Raw genomic sequence first — 16,999 nt, 5'->3', positions numbered from 1 at the left:
CATTGTAAAGAACGCCCTAAGCTAATACTTAAAAAAAACATTCGCATAACATAGTTTGTAAAAGAATACCACTCATTATCAAAGTCTCAGTGGGGACTTTCTTAAAACCATGCAAGTTGGCGCCATTAGTTTTAAAAGAAAACATAAATTTTATGCAAAGTTCAAAATAAACAAAAATTAAATAACTGAGTCCCACTGAAAATTTAGGAAAAGTCTCTTATAACAAAACATAATTTAAATGGCGTTCTACGATGATCGTTTTTCCATCCATAGGATTACCCCACGCCATACACCCCATGATGATAGAACTCCTCACGTCACCACGCGTGCCATAAAGAAATCCTATTTGCTACCTGGAAGGAAAGTAAGAGGGGTGAGCTAAAAGCCCAGTAAGGAAGTACAAACAAATAAGCAAGTAAGAATACAACAAATACAAACACCAACGTTCATCTAAAACATCATGGTATATCAAAACATAATCGTAACATATCATCATTACATATCATAACATAATCGTAACATATCATCATTGCATATCATAATGTAATCGTAACATATCATTATATCACAATCATATAGCATACATGATGAGCATGGCTCGCTAGTTTTCCATGTCACCCTATGAGGTAAACAGGAGTCTCTGGTCCTTGAATAACCTCGGCGCGTCCGCCCTAGGAGTTACGTTTTTAGCTATAGTAACTCGTTCGATGTATCTAACATCGTAATTTGTTTGATGTATCTAACATCGTAACTTGTTTGATGTATCTAACATCCATACACATATCATATTCAACATATCATCACATTATGACATTCATATTTCATAACAATTCATTCATACAACAGTCTTACCATTCATAGCATAAAATCATAGAATCTATCTAACTTCCTTACCTCAGGTCCAAGCTAAGAAATTTTCACAATCTTTCAACGAGCCTATATCATAATCAAAACAACATTTCTTAGGTTCATAAAATTACTATTTTGCCCTTCCATACAACTCACATGTGCTTGGGCCATTCACACATAATAACAGTTACACATAACATGCAATTATCCTTAACTACACATAAAGCCATAAAAGAATAATGCTCATTTTACCTATTTTACATGCATGACCCTTTTATAAAAACCACTTAGTTGAATAATAAACATAATTTTGGACGTAAAAGTGGAGTTGCATGTAACATGCACACGTGGGAACATTACGTAATTGTGATGTTTTCAAAAACGATAATTCTACATTTCTTACTTTTATTGTTTAAAAAATAGACATATAACATGCTTTATTTTTCTTAAAATTTCTAAGTTGATTAAATTTCTCAAAACATTATTTTATTTTATAAAATAATTTGATTTAGCTTAAAAATAAAATATGTGGCAATTTCATTCATTAATCTCAAATTACAAGGAATTAACCAAAAACTTGGAATTAATTAAAATACCTATTTTTAATAAGTTTCTTTAGAAAAATAAATTTTATTATTGTGTTACATAAATGATGTGAGAAAATATATTTTTAAGTGTGGAAAATATATTTTTATTTAAATTATTTAAGACTTAGTTTTATGTAACATAAATCCATATGTGACAATTAAATAACTATTTTTAACCTTTTTAAAACAAATTTTCAGCCACCACTTATTTTCTTCAAAAATCACAAATAAATAGAATCTAAATATTTTTCTCAATTAAAATAAAGGAAAATCAAAACTTATCAAAATATGCATTCCTACCATTTTAAAATACCATTTTCAATATTACCATAACTTAGGAAAATAATTTGTTCTAAAAACTCATCAAATTCATTTTAGTGAAACTCACTTCACATTTTCTTACAAAAATTCCAGCAACTATTTTTATCTTTAAAAATCACCATATTCAATTTAAAAACTCAGATTTTCTCAAAAATTCAATAAAAATTCTGTAGGTAATTATTTGAGTAAAATATCATTTTAATATGGCTTAAAATCCCCCTTTTTAATGGGTAACTCCATGAATTAACCCTTTTTCACTATATATTTATAACCATAACCTCTCATTAATGTTTCTCACATTAATGACCTTATAGGCACTTAAAAAGACATCAATACCCTTCAATAGATATTAAGTTGTTCTCTCTTTTATTTGTCTTGCACGTACCTAGCAGCCATGGAAATGATCTACTCTCACAAAATATAGCAAACATATTCTCTCTCAAATCATCAAATCTCAAAGGTCATCACCATTTTTTTGCACAAAGATTTAGAAAGTGACATTATCTCCCACATCTCTTTTCTTCTCACCCAAGTTGAAGAAGATTAAATAAAAATCATCTCCCAAACTTGAAGAAGATTGAACATTTGATTTTATAATGAGTAAGTATTTTTTTATTTATAGGTTATGGGTGTCTTGTGTAATAGTTTAAATAGAATTTTGGAACTACTATACACTAAAAAATCTGTGAAAAGAGATAATTTTATGTTGAGATGACGAATTTTCGAATGATTTTCGCGATTTAAGTCACTTTGTTCACACATTATTCACACTTTGTTCACACTTGGTTCACATTTTTGCAATTTAGGTCACTGCGTTCACACTTTGTTCACACATTATTCACACTTTGTTCACACATGATTCATACTTGGTTCAGACTTGGTTCACGAGTACTTAACACATGATTCACATTTGGTTCACATATGATTCACACTTGGTTCACACATAATTCATTATGGGTTCACACACAGTTCACACACTGTTCACACACGTTTCACACTTGGTTCACACATTTATTTCTTGTTTCTTTTGGCTAGTTTTACCTAATAACTTTTGGATTTCGAACCTTTTGTCATATGTTATACAGGTCAAACACATATAAATATTGTAGTGTTATATAATGGATCGTGGGAACAAGTTTTGAATGAAGGTTGGTCATTTAGTGCTAAACAAAGCAAGGGTATGAAGGTGCCAAAGACTATCACTTACAATAGTCTTGTTGATCAATTGTATACTTTAATCGGAGCTGACAAGTCTCGTATTGATCTTGACTTAAATGTAATCTATCATTTTGGAAGTAAAGGTATCCCTCCATCTTTAATTAGTAATGATGATGATGTTGCTTTTTTTCTTGATGAGATAGGAACATCTATCAATCATCGGACACCCCTATGTGTGTCTACTATAGAGAAGAGAAGTAATGATCCTTTGGTTACTGAAACACGTGAGTTGTATACTATTCCTCCAGTTGAAACCAAAGTGAATAATGATTTTTGCATTGATGGCAATGAAGACAGTTGTGATGATGATAATAATGATGCAGATGGCAATGAAGACAGTTGTGATGGTGATAATAATGATGCAGATGGCAATGAAGACATTTGTGATGATGATAATAATGATGCATTAAGCTCAGATGATAATGAAAATATTGATAGGTCTACCTGCAATGATGTACTTGTGAAGCATAATTTACAACAGTAAACCTCCAATGAAGTATTGAAGAGCCATGATTCCTCAAATAATAGAGGTCGTAAAGTAAGACAGGTTGGTGAAGATAATCTATGGAGTACTCCACTTTTGTTGAATCAAGGGGAAAAATGCTCTACTTCAGCCTCAACAGCTCAATTACTGACATCTTCTTCAAGTATCAATTCGTGGGAAATAAAAGAGGGTCAAATATTTGAGAACAAGCAAGAGTTGAAGATGAAACTCCATCTTTATGCATTAAAGAAAAACTTTGAGTTTAAAGTAAAAAAGTCTGCGAAAAATATATGATGTACAGTATGTGTTGATGATAAATGCAAATGGAGGTTGAGGGCTACAAAATTGGTTATTCCAATATGTTCGAGGTTCGTTAATTTTTCGGTGAACACACATGCTCATTGGATGTTCGACATAAAGATCACCGTCAGGCATCCCCATGGCTTATTGGACATGTCATAAGGAGAAAATTTGAGGGTGATGATGTTAATTACAAGCCAAGGTCAATTGTAAAAGATATGAGTTTATCATATGGAGTTCATATGAGCTATGCTAAAGCTTGGAGGTGTCGAAAGCATGCATTGGCTTACATAAGAGGTACACCAGAATCATCATTTCAGAAACTTCCCTCATTTCTATACATGATGGAGCAAAAAAATCGTGGAACTGTTACTCATTTGCAGATGGACAATGAAGGTAGGTTCAAATATTACTTCATGGCCTTAGGTGTTTCTATAATGGGGTTTAAAACATATATTCGCCCAGTTATATGTGTAGATGGAACCTTCTTGACTACTCGGTGTGGAGGTACTTTGTTATGTTCCATGGGACAAGAAGCTAACAAGCAAATATATCCAATTGCATTTTCAGTAGTTGACTCAGAGAATAATGACTCATGGTTGTATTTTCTACTGAGGTTGAAGGAAGCGATTGGTGAAGTGGAGAATCTAGTATTCGTGTCTGATAGACATACTAGTATAGCAAGTGCCTTGACTAAAAATTTTCCTGAGGCACACCACGGTGCTTGTATACATCATGTTAGCATGAATATCCGTGCGAAGTTCAAAACTGACCATTGCCATGAAGAATTCTTCCTTGCAGCGAAAGCTTATAGAAAGCGAGAGTTTTTACGCCATTTTGAGAAGATTAAATTCAAAGATCTTGCAATTGCTCAATACTTAGAGAATCAAGTGGGTTTTGAAAAGTGGGCTCATTCTTTCTTTCCTGGTCATCGATATAATTTAATGACTACAGGTATTGCTGAAAGCTGGAACAATGTCATTGCTGAGGCACGTGGGTGCCCAATTACTTGTCTCATGGAATTTATGAAGCACACTTTACAAAAATGGTTTTTCGAGCGTTGAACTGCAGCATCAGCGGCTACAAGTCCTCTTGCCACAGAAGTGGAAGCTGATTTGCGAAAGTTAGCAGACAAGTCCACTACCTCATTCTCTTTTCCGTCTAGTCAGTATGAAATAACAGTATTGGATGGTGATCTTGATGGAGATGTCGACCTGAGGAGGAAAACATGTAGTTGTAGAAGATTTGATTTGACAGGTCTTCCTTGTGAACACGCTCTAGCTAGTGCTCGAGATCGTGGCATTAGTCCATATAGTTTATGCTCCAGATTCTACATAGTTGAAGCGTGGTTGTCATCCTATGGTGGATCTGTATATACGCTGGGTAATGAAGAATCTTGGGTGATACCAAATGACATAGGAAGTATGATGATAGCTCCTCCTTTAGTGAAGCAGAAGGCTGGTCGCCCAAAGAAGAAACGACGTTTATCAAAGGGTGAGAAGAATAGAAAACAACATAGATGTAGTAAATGTGGTGTCCTGGGCCACAATCGAGTGACGTGCACCACTGTTTGTCCCCCGCCGTCTAGACATGCTTAGTTTGTACTTTTATTGTTTTACTTTGTACTCTTCAATTGCGGAATTTGAATTTTTAGATTGGTTCAGTAATATGACTTTTTGTGTTAAAGTTTGTTGTTTCGGACACACCTAATTCATATTCACACCTAATTCACACATAGTCACACATTATTCACACACGGTTCACACATAATTCACACATAATTGACACCTAGTTCACACCTAATTCACACATAGTTCAATCCCGATTCACACATATTTCAATCCTGATTCACACTTAATTCACACCCAATTCACACATAACTTAATAAGATAAAAGTGACAAAGATTTATCCATTCCACTATTAAGATGAAATAAACGAAGTCATTCAATACCATTTAATGAGATGAAGTTGACATAGTTTCTTCATACATTCAAAAGTAAGATACATATATTTAAATAAAAGACAACTATGGTTGTAAGTTATGGTAAAACAAATCTACACAAGTCTTTTTTCTAAAGAAATCCATGTTGTCGTCATTTACTTCGGATAGCGGTTTTTTGGCTAGCAAGTACTCCAGATGTTTGATGACATATACCCCACAATCGCCACTGCAAAGGAAATAAAGTTTTTTAATTATTGGAAGACCATATTGATTATTGGAAGACCAAAGTCTTTTAATATAAATATGGTTAACAGAGTTATACCTAGTTTTGGTTTGTGGCACTTTTTCTGTGCCAAGTCTTGTGAACTCAAAACGCACTTTCTGTGCTTGTAGTTGGACATCTTTCCTATGGCTTAACAGCCCACTGGATTGAATTAGAAATGGTAGCATTTTTCCCCATCTGCTCATTTTATTCTCAATCTCCTTGTTGGAGACCACAGTGATATCAGAGTCATAAGCTTTTATAAGACAGCTTGTCAATGATATCTCTAACAACACCCAATGTGTCCCAGAAAAATTAATTGGGGTAAACACTTCGTCAATGTCTTTCCAACTCCTTTTGAAATTGTTATCATCACCTACCAAGTAATCAAGCACTTCTTGTGGCCAAATGTAGCTTGATTTGATTTTCTTCTTGTTGAATTGTTCCCAATGTGGTTCGAAGAACTGTTGGAACATAGAATCCACGATGGTGAATCTTTCGGAGTAAGGCTTCTTGTAAGTGTACACTCGTTCTTTCATCAACCCTAAAGCTGCATCAATGTGCTGCATGCCAAATATTATAAGTATATGTACATTCAAATTATATATATTTTAAAAAAAAAATTATTTCAGTAGTCTTACCAGTCCGTCCAGCCATGTACGTGGTGTAAGTAGCTGAATAAACCATTTCACAGTGCACGAACCAGCCAAGAGAGAAATAGGCTTATCATTCTTTTTTAAACCAATTACCCATTTCTTAAAATGTCTCATTTGCTTTTCGTCATATGGCTGTAGGGGATTAATTTCACAAGGATCAGTTACAATTGTCTTTGCTTTCTTTTTCTTCTTAGTTGGATCAGTAAACTCGGAACCAAAAATTATTTTCGTTGGAACCCTCCTTCTCTTGAATTACACCCCAGCCATATCTCCAGGAGATACCACCTTACAGCTAGGGCTATCTTCTCCAACAACGTGCTCCATAATAAATGTATGGTGTGGTGAAGCAAGATGCTCATCTGATAATGAATCCTCAGAATCACTACCTTTACGTTGCGAGAGCACTAATTCAATTAGATAATCCAACTTCTCCTCCATTCTTTGTTGGTTACTTTTCAAAGTGTCAATATCAGCTAACATCTTTTCATGGTGGGTGTTAATTGGAGTTGGTATCTCTTTCTTGTCTTGCTCGTGACGATGCCCATCTGCTACATCGAGCTTTGTGGGAGATTCCTCACGTTCTTCCCTTTCAAACTCCAATTCCACATCATCGTCTACAAAGTTAATAACACGTCCCATGAGTAGTTCATCTGGTCCTTGAATAATAGAGTCATGAAATTCTTTCTCTTCGGGTCTTGGATTGAGCATGGCCTTCACAAGATTCTGCAACAAAATAATAAATTAATAAGGTATAAACATTACTTATAAATCACAAAATCAAATAAAATCTTAACGACTTACACTTTTTTTCTTAAATACACCTTCAATATCTTTCTCTTTCAGCATTTTATGCGCTGACCAGCTAAGCATTCTTGGAAAGGCAAGGGGTTGTTGATCAGCAAATGCAGATAACTTTGTGAAAATTTCATAGGCCCAATATTGCAGAGCAATGGCATAACCATAAATTGTGTACTGAGGTGCTGGTCTTTTTCTCTTTTGCTCAACATTCTTCAAGTATTTATTCCTTAGCCTTTCCATATCTTTTGTCAAGCCAAATAATGTCTTCTCGTACGATAATCTCCCCCAAGGATAGTTGAAGAAGTCATTTTCATTTTCCACCATGGAAAGGACATCAATAAAGCATTTCTTCTTTGGTTCACTAGATAATAAAAGAGAGTCTACCAAAAAACATAGACCTAATTTCCATACGTCTTCTTTCACATCGCACCTTTTGAATCCATCTTCCAACTCTTCAGAAGACAAACATTCTTTATTGTTCAAGTATGTCTGGAGAAGTCTTTTACTCTTGGTCATTTCTTTATACTTTGCCTGATCCGGAGAAATTCCACAATTCAATCCAGTGATCAAACCAAATTCACTAATTCCAAACCTTGTATTCTGACCACAAATATTAAAATTCAAGCAATATTCGTTCTTTCCTCTACCAACAACTCTCCTAAGCAGTAACCGGTGAATAATAACTCCAGAATATTATAGAGGCGGAGCTAAGAAGAATTGCTTGAATGGTGACTGTTTCGCTCGTTCCAACAAGTCAAATGTCGTGAACTTCGCTATTATTGTACTCATAATGCTCCCTCCCCTATACGCAGCCTTTGCTGGATAATGCCTTTCAGTAGGAAGCATGAGGAGTGACATCTGAAAAGGTAAATTAAATAAGCGCTTAATACATAACTCAAATATATTCACACTTTCTTCACATACGGTTCACACATTATTTACACATGGTTCACGCATAGCTCACCCAAATTCACACCAACCTCACATAGTTCACATATAGTTCACACACAGTTCACACACAGTTCACACGTAGTTCAATCCCGATTCACACATATTTCAATCCTGATTCACACTTAATTCACACCCAATTCACACATAACTTAATAAGATAAAAGTGACTAAGATTTATCCATTCCACATTTAAACAACTTTTACAACAAGAGTAAAAATATATATTTTCGGTAATACATTTGTGGGGTCATATAAAAATTTACCATTGAGGTACATTTTATGTACACTAGTTTAGAAACTCTACAGCAACCAAATCACACCAAAACCAAAATACCAAACACTGCAACAATGACAAGTAAAGAAAACACAGGGGAGTTCAGAGCATAAAGGTCTCCTAAGTTCATTTTGCTAGTCTTGCCATCTCAATTCGCTATTCTCAAAGAGTTACAGAGCTTCTCTTCTCTCTTTTTCTCTATTCTCTACCTTTTTCACCAGCCATCTACCGTACAAGTTTTCCATAACTCAGCCAATCATTTGCATCAGAGGTGTAATGATTAAAACACATCAGAAAATGATTGTCAAACCAATTCTGCAGCCCCACGTGTACCAACTGCAAATTCTAGTTGTCACCTTAATTTTAAACCACCTTGGCTACAATTGCAGAACCAAATGCAACTCTGGCCAGCATTGCCATAAGCTATGTCTTACTCTTGACCACTTAGTACATATGGTAACTAATGTGAGAGACATCCTTAAATAACAGTTATTATAACTAAAACAAGCCTAATCATAGTGCATACCCCACAACAACCAGAATATTATTTCCTCAAAAGTTCCCAAAATACAGTCCCATTCCTCATTCTAGTCAACCTTTTCTTGGTTATATTAAAGAAATATATGTATATATATTCATGATTTCAGCCGAGGCCATACCATAATACACATCACTTAGAAATTATTTCAACACTTCAAAATAAGACATGACAATTTGATATTGACAGTATGTACAAGTTTCTCATCATACTCTTGCCTCACTACAAGGAAATAAGTCTAATAATGGCTTATTATAATCAAGAAAAGGTTCAAGAATCACTTTTAATATGGTTAGTTAGTGTAGTTTCCTTTTATAACTCACACATTATTCACCATAAGTTCAGAACATGGTTCACACACCATTCACACCAAATTCACACATCATTCTCACATTGTTCACACACTCTTCACACTAAAATCACACATGGTTCACACCAACTTCACTTCATACATGGTTCACACCACAATCACACATTGTTCACACTGAAATTACATATGGTTCACAACAACTTCACTTCACACATGGTTCACACTAAATTCACACCACAATCACACATGGTTCACACCAATTTCGCACATTGTTCACACTGAAATTACATATGGTTCACAATAACTTCACTTCACACCAAATTCACACTAAATTCACTCCTTATTTCCCAATTAAAACATGCCTCAAGTAGTTAGAAATTTAACCAAAGTACAAATTCAAAATAAACAAAGGAGTCATAATAACAACAAGGGATCCCAACAACAATACCTTGGGCTAGGGTATCGGGCTTGCAAGGGGAGTGTGGGGTCTTAGGTGTTGTAAACCTTGGGCTCCGGCGACGTGGGCTCGACGATATGGCTGAAATGTGGGTGGGTTCAGCGTCGGGACCAAGCGGAGGGGATGGGTTCGTGGGTTCGGGACCAAGAGTGTAAAAGGGGCTGGTGGCTGTGGAGATGATGACGCAAGTGGGAGGAGGGACGAGGTGGGTGCTGGCCGGAGTACCACCGCAGCTTCGACGGGAATAAATCTGGGTTTGGGAGGGAGGGTTTTCAATTGACGGGAAGGGGGAAGGGGAAGAATCTGAAAGAGTTTTATTTGGTTTGTTTAACAAAAGGGGTAATTTTGTCTTAAAGAGTTAAAAATGTGAAAAACTTTAACTAAGGGTTAGAGTTATAAATATAGGGCTGAATAGGGTTAGTTCATGGAGTTACCCTTTTTAATTTCATAAAATTAACATAACATCAAGGACATTACTTATGCATGCAAATCATTTTTAAATCAAACTTTTACCCAATTATTTATAAAAATCAGCAAGCTTAATTTCTCATGAGATTCATCTTTTATCCCAAAAATTTCACATAAAATCATACATGTCCAAAATCTCATCATACTCTTATTATATACATAATTCTAAGAATATTACTAACATATTCACATGAAATCTTATAAAACCAAATTTTCTATTCCTTGAATCTATACATGAAAATCCAACAACAATAACAATGGCAATAACATACATAAATTCATCAACACCATATCTCATAAACATGCCTTTATAACAATCTTAACATATTTCTTATCATATTTCTAAAATCATCATTTACCATTTTACATAAATCAAAGATTAAAAAAAAGATAACCATAGCAATATAAACATAACATATATATCCTCATTATAAACCCTATCAAATCCATTTTCTCAATCATACCCATGAACCCTTTTTAAACAAATCATATTCTCTTAAAAATACAAATCATAATCATCAATCCTACAATAATCAACCATTAGCATCACCATCAAAAACCTCAAAGATAAACCCATCAAAACCAATATATTGACTAAGAAAGACCATTACCTCTCTTGATTGTAAAATCAAGAACACAATATGATCAACACCCAAACTTCACACCCCTTGTTCAAGCCTAGGGTTTTATTTGAAAACCACCATGAGGAGGAGAAAGAATCCAATCACACACAACAAATAAACAAAGTCAATAACATATAATCAAGAAAAGAGATTTGACAAACCAAAAATACAAGAAAACATACTCTAAAATGGGTTCCTCTTCACCTTCTTCTTCTTTCTTCCTTTCTTTCTTCTTCTCCCTCTCTCTCTACACACCACCCTCTCTCTCTCTATCTCTCTCTCTCTCTCTAGGTCATGACAGCCACAAGGAAGAATGCCTTCTCTTCCTTTCCTTTCCCCTTTATTCAACTCTCTCAATAAAGCCTCACAAACACAAAATGGTAAGTTTCCTTTTTCTATTTTATTTTCTCATAATTCCTTTTTATTTTTCTTTTATTATAAAGGATTGGAGTCAAATGATAGTTTCCCAAAATGTCTATCCTCATCCAATTAAATTTTTATTCTCTTAAAAGAAAAATGGAAAAAAAATATCAAACAATCCCCTAATATCTTACACTACACGTCCACCCTCTCTCCATATCCTTTATTTTCTTTTTTTATTTATTTAATTTCCTACTTATTAAAATAAACTACCCAAAAATATCAATAAATGGCAATTATAAAATGTGTAGAAAATCCACACATGTGCACCCTATTACCATATACTAGCACACACTAAAATACTAGGGTGCATCACTATCTACCATGCACCTTAGTGCATTCAACCATAACTCACATAATTACCTCAATTATCACACTTATTTAAAATATAACACTAATAGAAAAATAAACATGTTACACAATTATTCACTTATTAAATTAATTAACCAAACAAACAATTAACAATTTTAAATTCAAAAGATTATACCAACCAATTCTAACAATTAAACAAACCATCAAATAAAACAAACAACAACTAAATAAAATAAACAACATTTAAATAAAACAATTCATCACACTTAACATTTAAATAAAATAAATCACAAAATTTAAATAATCTAAAAATTTTTTTTGGTGCACTACATGCATCCGGAGCTTTCCAAGCACCGATGCCCCGAGCACAGTTCCCTAGTCCGAGCTTCGTCGAAGCCCTAGTCACAACACATTAACAATGTCCGCCTATCAAACTCTAATCCAATAAATAGTTTCAAACCATAATTGTAATCTGCGGGACATAGATTTCTATCAATCCGGGTGATAAAATCCATCCCAAGCCTTAACTAGTGAATTCCCGAGCCTAAATCCTCTTAAAAACTGAAAAGTACCTTAAGCGCCGCGACCCTAAGGACTCATTCTGCGGCCCCCAGCTCAACCCGAGGCCTAGCCTCAATCTTTCCCACACGCGCTGCGACCCTTTCTACAGGGCGTCGCGGCGTGCCTCCAATTTCCTGACGCCCCAAGTTCAAAGGGTCTGCGGCTCAGCAAGAACAGAGTCGTGGCCCTACCCCTTGAACCCAGAAAAACTCAACACTTCCACCCCAAAAACCAGTCCAATTTCCCCCAAAATCAAGCCAACAATCCAGATTAACTATCACAAAGATTCTAACACAATCTCAACATCAAAACCTAATAAAGACCAGCCCCAAAACTCAGCCAAGCAATCAAGAACAAATCCAAACTTTGCTAACATGCAAACTCTAGTATTCAACCTTAAAACCAGCTGCAAATTGACACACTACAACATATTAGGAGCTTACCTTGATGAGCTATGTCTCTGTGTAGATTCTCTAAGTTCCAAGCTTTAATTCCTCAAGACCATCAGCCCAATTCCTTAGCTTCAAATCCTTAGTTTTGGCTGGCTTTCTCCAAGATGTTACTAAGCCTTCAAGAGTGTAGGAAAATAGAGCAAATGAAGAGGGAATGGGTCGGTTTAGAGAAAGTCTAGGGGTTTCCTTTATTTTGTTTTATTTAACTTAAGCTTTAAGGTTACCTCAAGGCTCGGGGTACCAAAAACGTCCCCGAGGGAAAAATGATAAATTTCCCCATTATTCCCTCCTAAACATTCTAACCTCAAATATATCTCCAGATATTTATTTCCATAATCCAATAACCCCATAACACACCTAATACCCCAAAATACCCCTCAACTCGCCCTGAGTCAGATTCTCAACCCCATTGTGACTTTCTGGCTAACTGCTCCCTAGAACTGTCTCGGATCGTGCTACACAGATATATATCACATACATATAATATTTATCACATTTATGTCCTCAACGGGCTAAAATCACAAACATACCCCTTATATCCAAGCGGGGCCCACATGCATATTTAATTCAACTAAACATGCATCTCTATCACATATTCACATAAATTCACATATTATATCCATAATTCACCTATTGCCCTTCAGCCACGCTAATCAAGGCCCTAAGCCTTATTAGTAAATTTGGGTCGTTATAGTGTTTGTGCTTGGAGAGCTTGTATATCCTCTCCCTGGCTGAGCTGACCACGATGCTGGATAGGGAGCCTTCAGGCTGTGTGCACTGTGTTTGGCTGGTAGGGACCTGAGGAGTAGGGTGCTAGTTGACAAGTGTTGGAGGAGTGGAATGATGGTCGACCGGAGGAGTTGAGGCCGGCTGCTCGAGTGGCGATGGAGGTGGCGTGTTCTCCTTCGAAGGGACAGTGGCTGGAGGGTCTTCAATTCGAGCCTTCTTTGGGGCGGTTTTACTGCTCCCCCCCCCCCCCCCCCCCCCCCGAGTCCTCTTGCTGTCCTTCTTCTTGCCTGAAGATGCAGCAGCAGCCTTGTAATGCTCGAACACATCTTCAGATGACATATCTGCACAAAAAGAAACAACACAAACAATGAGACAAGGTACATAGACGAAGCTAAAAATTAAAGTAAAGAGATTATGAGTAAAGTACACGAGCTACAACTACTGGTCGCTACATTACTTACTGAACTACTTACTGCTTGGAAGAAATCTGAACTTAAGATTGGAGTGTACTTAAAGTTGCCATCCCCGTTGAATAATTGACAGGGAATTGGCAAACTATCTAAGAGTGAAAGATCAGTACCGTTCTCATCTGAAGATTCGTCGATGGGAGCGGGGGGTTCAGTGGCCTTCTTTTTTCCTTTTCCCTTTGGGGCGGGGGGAGCAGCAGCCCGCAGAGTGCTGGAAGGTTCCTTGATTGTTACTCCAGTGGCCCTCCTCGGATGGGGTTGTTCCACATCTGGGTGTTGCTCGGGAACCTCTCCACCAATAGCACTCCCCGCTGTTGACTCCCTCATATCCTAATGAGGGTCCAAAAGGTCGACCAACCTAAGGTTAGCCTCTGTGACCAGATGCTTGACGCTTTTCTCCACGTCAGTCATACTGGCCAAGAGGGCTGATCTTAACTCCATGTTTGGAGTAGGGTCTAGTCGGAACCATGGGCCTGAAAGGCACTAAAAATCTATGGAAGTGTAGAGAAAAAATTAAAGAAAAATTAACAACCAGTGGTACAAAGACGTTACCTCCTTGAGTGAAGGCCATGTTGTTCGCGACCATGTCAGTTGTAAGGAAATACTCCTGATAGTACTTCCCCACGTTCGATATGTGAGTGGTGTCGGACAGGAAAGTGCGCCCTGTTTCCTAATGACAAAAGTGAAAAAACCCCGTGCTTTCTTGGTTGGGGTTAGACTTGAGGTCGAATAGATAATTAACCTCATGTGGTGATGGCACAGGCCATTTTTTGTGGCTATAAAGGATATAGAGTGCTACAAGCATTCTATATCCATTGTGAGTTATTTGGAAAGGGGCGACCCCGAAGTAGTTGGCCACCCCTTGGAAAAAAGGATGAAGAGGCAAGGTAGCCCCTGCCTCAATGTGGTACCTCGACCAGGCGCTGAAAGCGCCTCCAGGCAAGTTCGCCCATTGGTCTTGAGTGGGTCGGACTAGTGTCACCCTCGTGAGTCCATATTTTCTGATATAGTTGGTAATCATCCTGATCGTTACCGGGCTTTCGGGTACAACATACCATTCAACATCTGGTTGAATATCATTTCGGGGTTGAGCATGAGTTTGGATGTTTGGGCCAGGAATGTTTTCTTCTCGACCACTGGTCGAGGGAATTTCAGCCCGAGGAGCAGGCTGATTTGAAGGATTAGGAGTTTTCTTTTTCTGGGCTGTAGATTTTGCTCGACCCATATTTTGGACGAGGGTCTATGGAGTGTTTGAAGTGGCGCGAGAAAAGGGAATTTATGGTATTAGCAACAAAGATTGCTCCTCGTCCTCAAGCAGTTGAGCTAGTAAGTCGTCGTCGATGGGTCTTTCACCTCCCCACGAATCTTGCATGAAAAGTTGCGAACAGAGAAAGGGGGAGGTAAGACGTAAAGCTTAAAAGCTTGTGGTGAGAGTTGGAATAACATTTCTCGCGTAAAAAAATTAAGTTTTTATATGTCCAGCAACATTCTAACAAAAACACTAAGTTCTATACGAGCAGTTTGAAAAACAGATTGAAAAGCGGAAGTAAAAAAATTTTCAGGAAAAAGATTTTTCGACTCCGAAGGGGCGGGAAAAACCCAGTTTTTCAACTAGCTTAAAAATCGAATTTTTGCTTCAATTTTACGCCCTAAATCTACAATCTCGACTACCAAACTGGCTCCTAACTCCTACAAAACGTAGTTTCACTATCCTATTAAGCATCGATCAATATGCCCACTACCCCAAAATAGTTTCGGCCAAGAACAGTCAGGAACACAGATTTGAATACACAAAAAACCATTATGCATGGCATCTCAAACATCCAAGGGGTTCGTGAAACTTACTTGGTTGAAAAGAGGGGTCTGAAACGAAACAACTTTGAGCGTCCGAGCGGAGGATCCTTAGAACAGTGATGGAAGCTCTTCAAGTTTTCTGGGCTCTGAAAGTCGAGGTTCTTAGGAGTTCTTGACGAGAAAATGGCGAATGAAAAGTAAAAAGTGAAAAAATGGATTTGGGGTATTATATATAGTGACTGCGACACGTTAAAAGAGGTAATCATGAGTTACTTTTTCTAAGCATGGGGAAGTGAAATGGTCGTCGGACACATTCATGGGATACCGAAAAGACTTGATTAAACATGATTGGTCACCTTTTTTGAGAAAGCATGGGCGGTTCTGACAGATTTTGTGGGGTATTCGAAGAGTCGGTTTCCTAAGTTTACTTATTGTTGGTTGCAATAAATAAACTTGGGGGGCAAATGTTCACCCAAAAAACGGTTGCTGATGACGTGGCGAGAATTTCTCACACGTAGTTGACAAGTGGCGAAAGTACTGCTCGATTATCGACTAGAAGCACACCGCATCGTCAGGATTAATTTTTTATACGACCATGTTGGTCGTATAGCCTAATTTATTTCCTTCTTAAGTTGTAATCTTATAATAACTGCATTGAATATTTCTTCATTATTATCTTGATACGCGATTATTAAGGAAAGATAGGGCATGTTGACACATGTAACCCTTCTTGAGCCTATAAATATGCATGAAATAGCTCAAGAAAGGGACTTTTGGATTTTTGATTCCTGAATCTTTTGGCGAAATATTGAGAGAAAAAGGAGCTATAGTGAGTTGTTCATCGTCTTTTTGTAATACATTCAAGGTTTGTGAAACTCAAGAACTGTAATGCCCCGAATTCTCCGATGTATTTAACGGCGTGAACAGTAGGCAGGGAGGGCCGTACTTGCTTAATTATGTTATTAATTGATTAAATGCATGTATATGTTGATTATATTATGATATGATGTGAAATGCATGCATATGTGTCCATATTTCTTTATACAGGGGTGTGATGGTAATTTGACCCGCTGAGGGTAAATTGATTATTTATTCACATGTTGGTGATATAATTTGAGACCACATTATAATGTGGGTTTGTTCGAGCTATTTGGCATGAGACGATCAAGGAATGTTAAATATCGGTTTGGTCATAACGGGCTTAAGCTCGGGGCTCGGGGTGAGT

The 16,999-nt window shown here is 36.8% G+C and overlaps 2 protein-coding genes and 1 long non-coding RNA gene across 3 annotated transcripts; all 3 read right to left on the bottom strand.

Moving 5' to 3' along the window:
• Nucleotides 1-191: 191 nt before the first annotated feature.
• On the bottom strand, nucleotides 192-11,689 carry LOC133833948 (uncharacterized). Its single transcript, XR_009893225.1, has 4 exons — nucleotides 11,222-11,689; nucleotides 11,028-11,094; nucleotides 895-936; nucleotides 192-353 (listed from the first exon to the last, which is right to left on the bottom strand). It is a non-coding gene; the product is annotated as an uncharacterized LOC133833948 (long non-coding RNA).
• On the bottom strand, nucleotides 5,662-7,079 carry LOC133833947 (uncharacterized). Its single transcript, XM_062263524.1, has 3 exons — nucleotides 6,606-7,079; nucleotides 6,025-6,527; nucleotides 5,662-5,928 (listed from the first exon to the last, which is right to left on the bottom strand). Exons 1-3 carry the CDS (start codon nucleotides 6,732-6,734, stop codon nucleotides 5,787-5,789), a joined length of 774 nt encoding a protein of 257 aa, XP_062119508.1. The 5' UTR covers nucleotides 6,735-7,079; the 3' UTR covers nucleotides 5,662-5,786.
• LOC133777658 (uncharacterized) lies at nucleotides 6,873-10,203 on the bottom strand. The gene is made up of 3 exons (XM_062217351.1): nucleotides 9,940-10,203; nucleotides 7,422-8,276; nucleotides 6,873-7,343 (listed from the first exon to the last, which is right to left on the bottom strand). The coding sequence occupies exons 2-3, from the start codon at nucleotides 7,932-7,934 to the stop codon at nucleotides 6,873-6,875; spliced, it is 984 nt and encodes a 327-aa protein (XP_062073335.1). The 5' UTR covers nucleotides 7,935-8,276; nucleotides 9,940-10,203.
• Nucleotides 11,690-16,999: the final 5,310 nt, after the last annotated feature.

This window comes from Humulus lupulus, chromosome 5, assembly GCF_963169125.1.
Source record: "Humulus lupulus chromosome 5, drHumLupu1.1, whole genome shotgun sequence".
In the NCBI taxonomy this organism is placed as follows: domain Eukaryota; kingdom Viridiplantae; phylum Streptophyta; class Magnoliopsida; order Rosales; family Cannabaceae; genus Humulus; species Humulus lupulus.
The sequence above is the reverse complement of the archived record's forward strand: the minus strand, read 5'-3'. Positions and strand labels throughout refer to the sequence as shown.

Coding starts and splice junctions, on each gene's coding strand:
- LOC133833947 (XM_062263524.1), bottom strand. CDS start 6,734: ATGAGACATTTTAAGAAATGGGTAATTGGTTTAAAAAAGAATGATAAG. Junction 6,528..6,605: donor GTACATGGCTGGACGGACTG/GTAAGACTACTG, acceptor TTTGGCATGCAG/CACATTGATGCAGCTTTAGG. Junction 5,929..6,024: donor GTGCCACAAACCAAAACTAG/GTATAACTCTGT, acceptor TTTCCTTTGCAG/TGGCGATTGTGGGGTATATG.
- LOC133777658 (XM_062217351.1), bottom strand. CDS start 7,934: ATGACCAAGAGTAAAAGACTTCTCCAGACATACTTGAACAATAAAGAA. Junction 7,344..7,421: donor GTGTATTTAAGAAAAAAAGT/GTAAGTCGTTAA, acceptor ATTTTGTTGCAG/AATCTTGTGAAGGCCATGCT.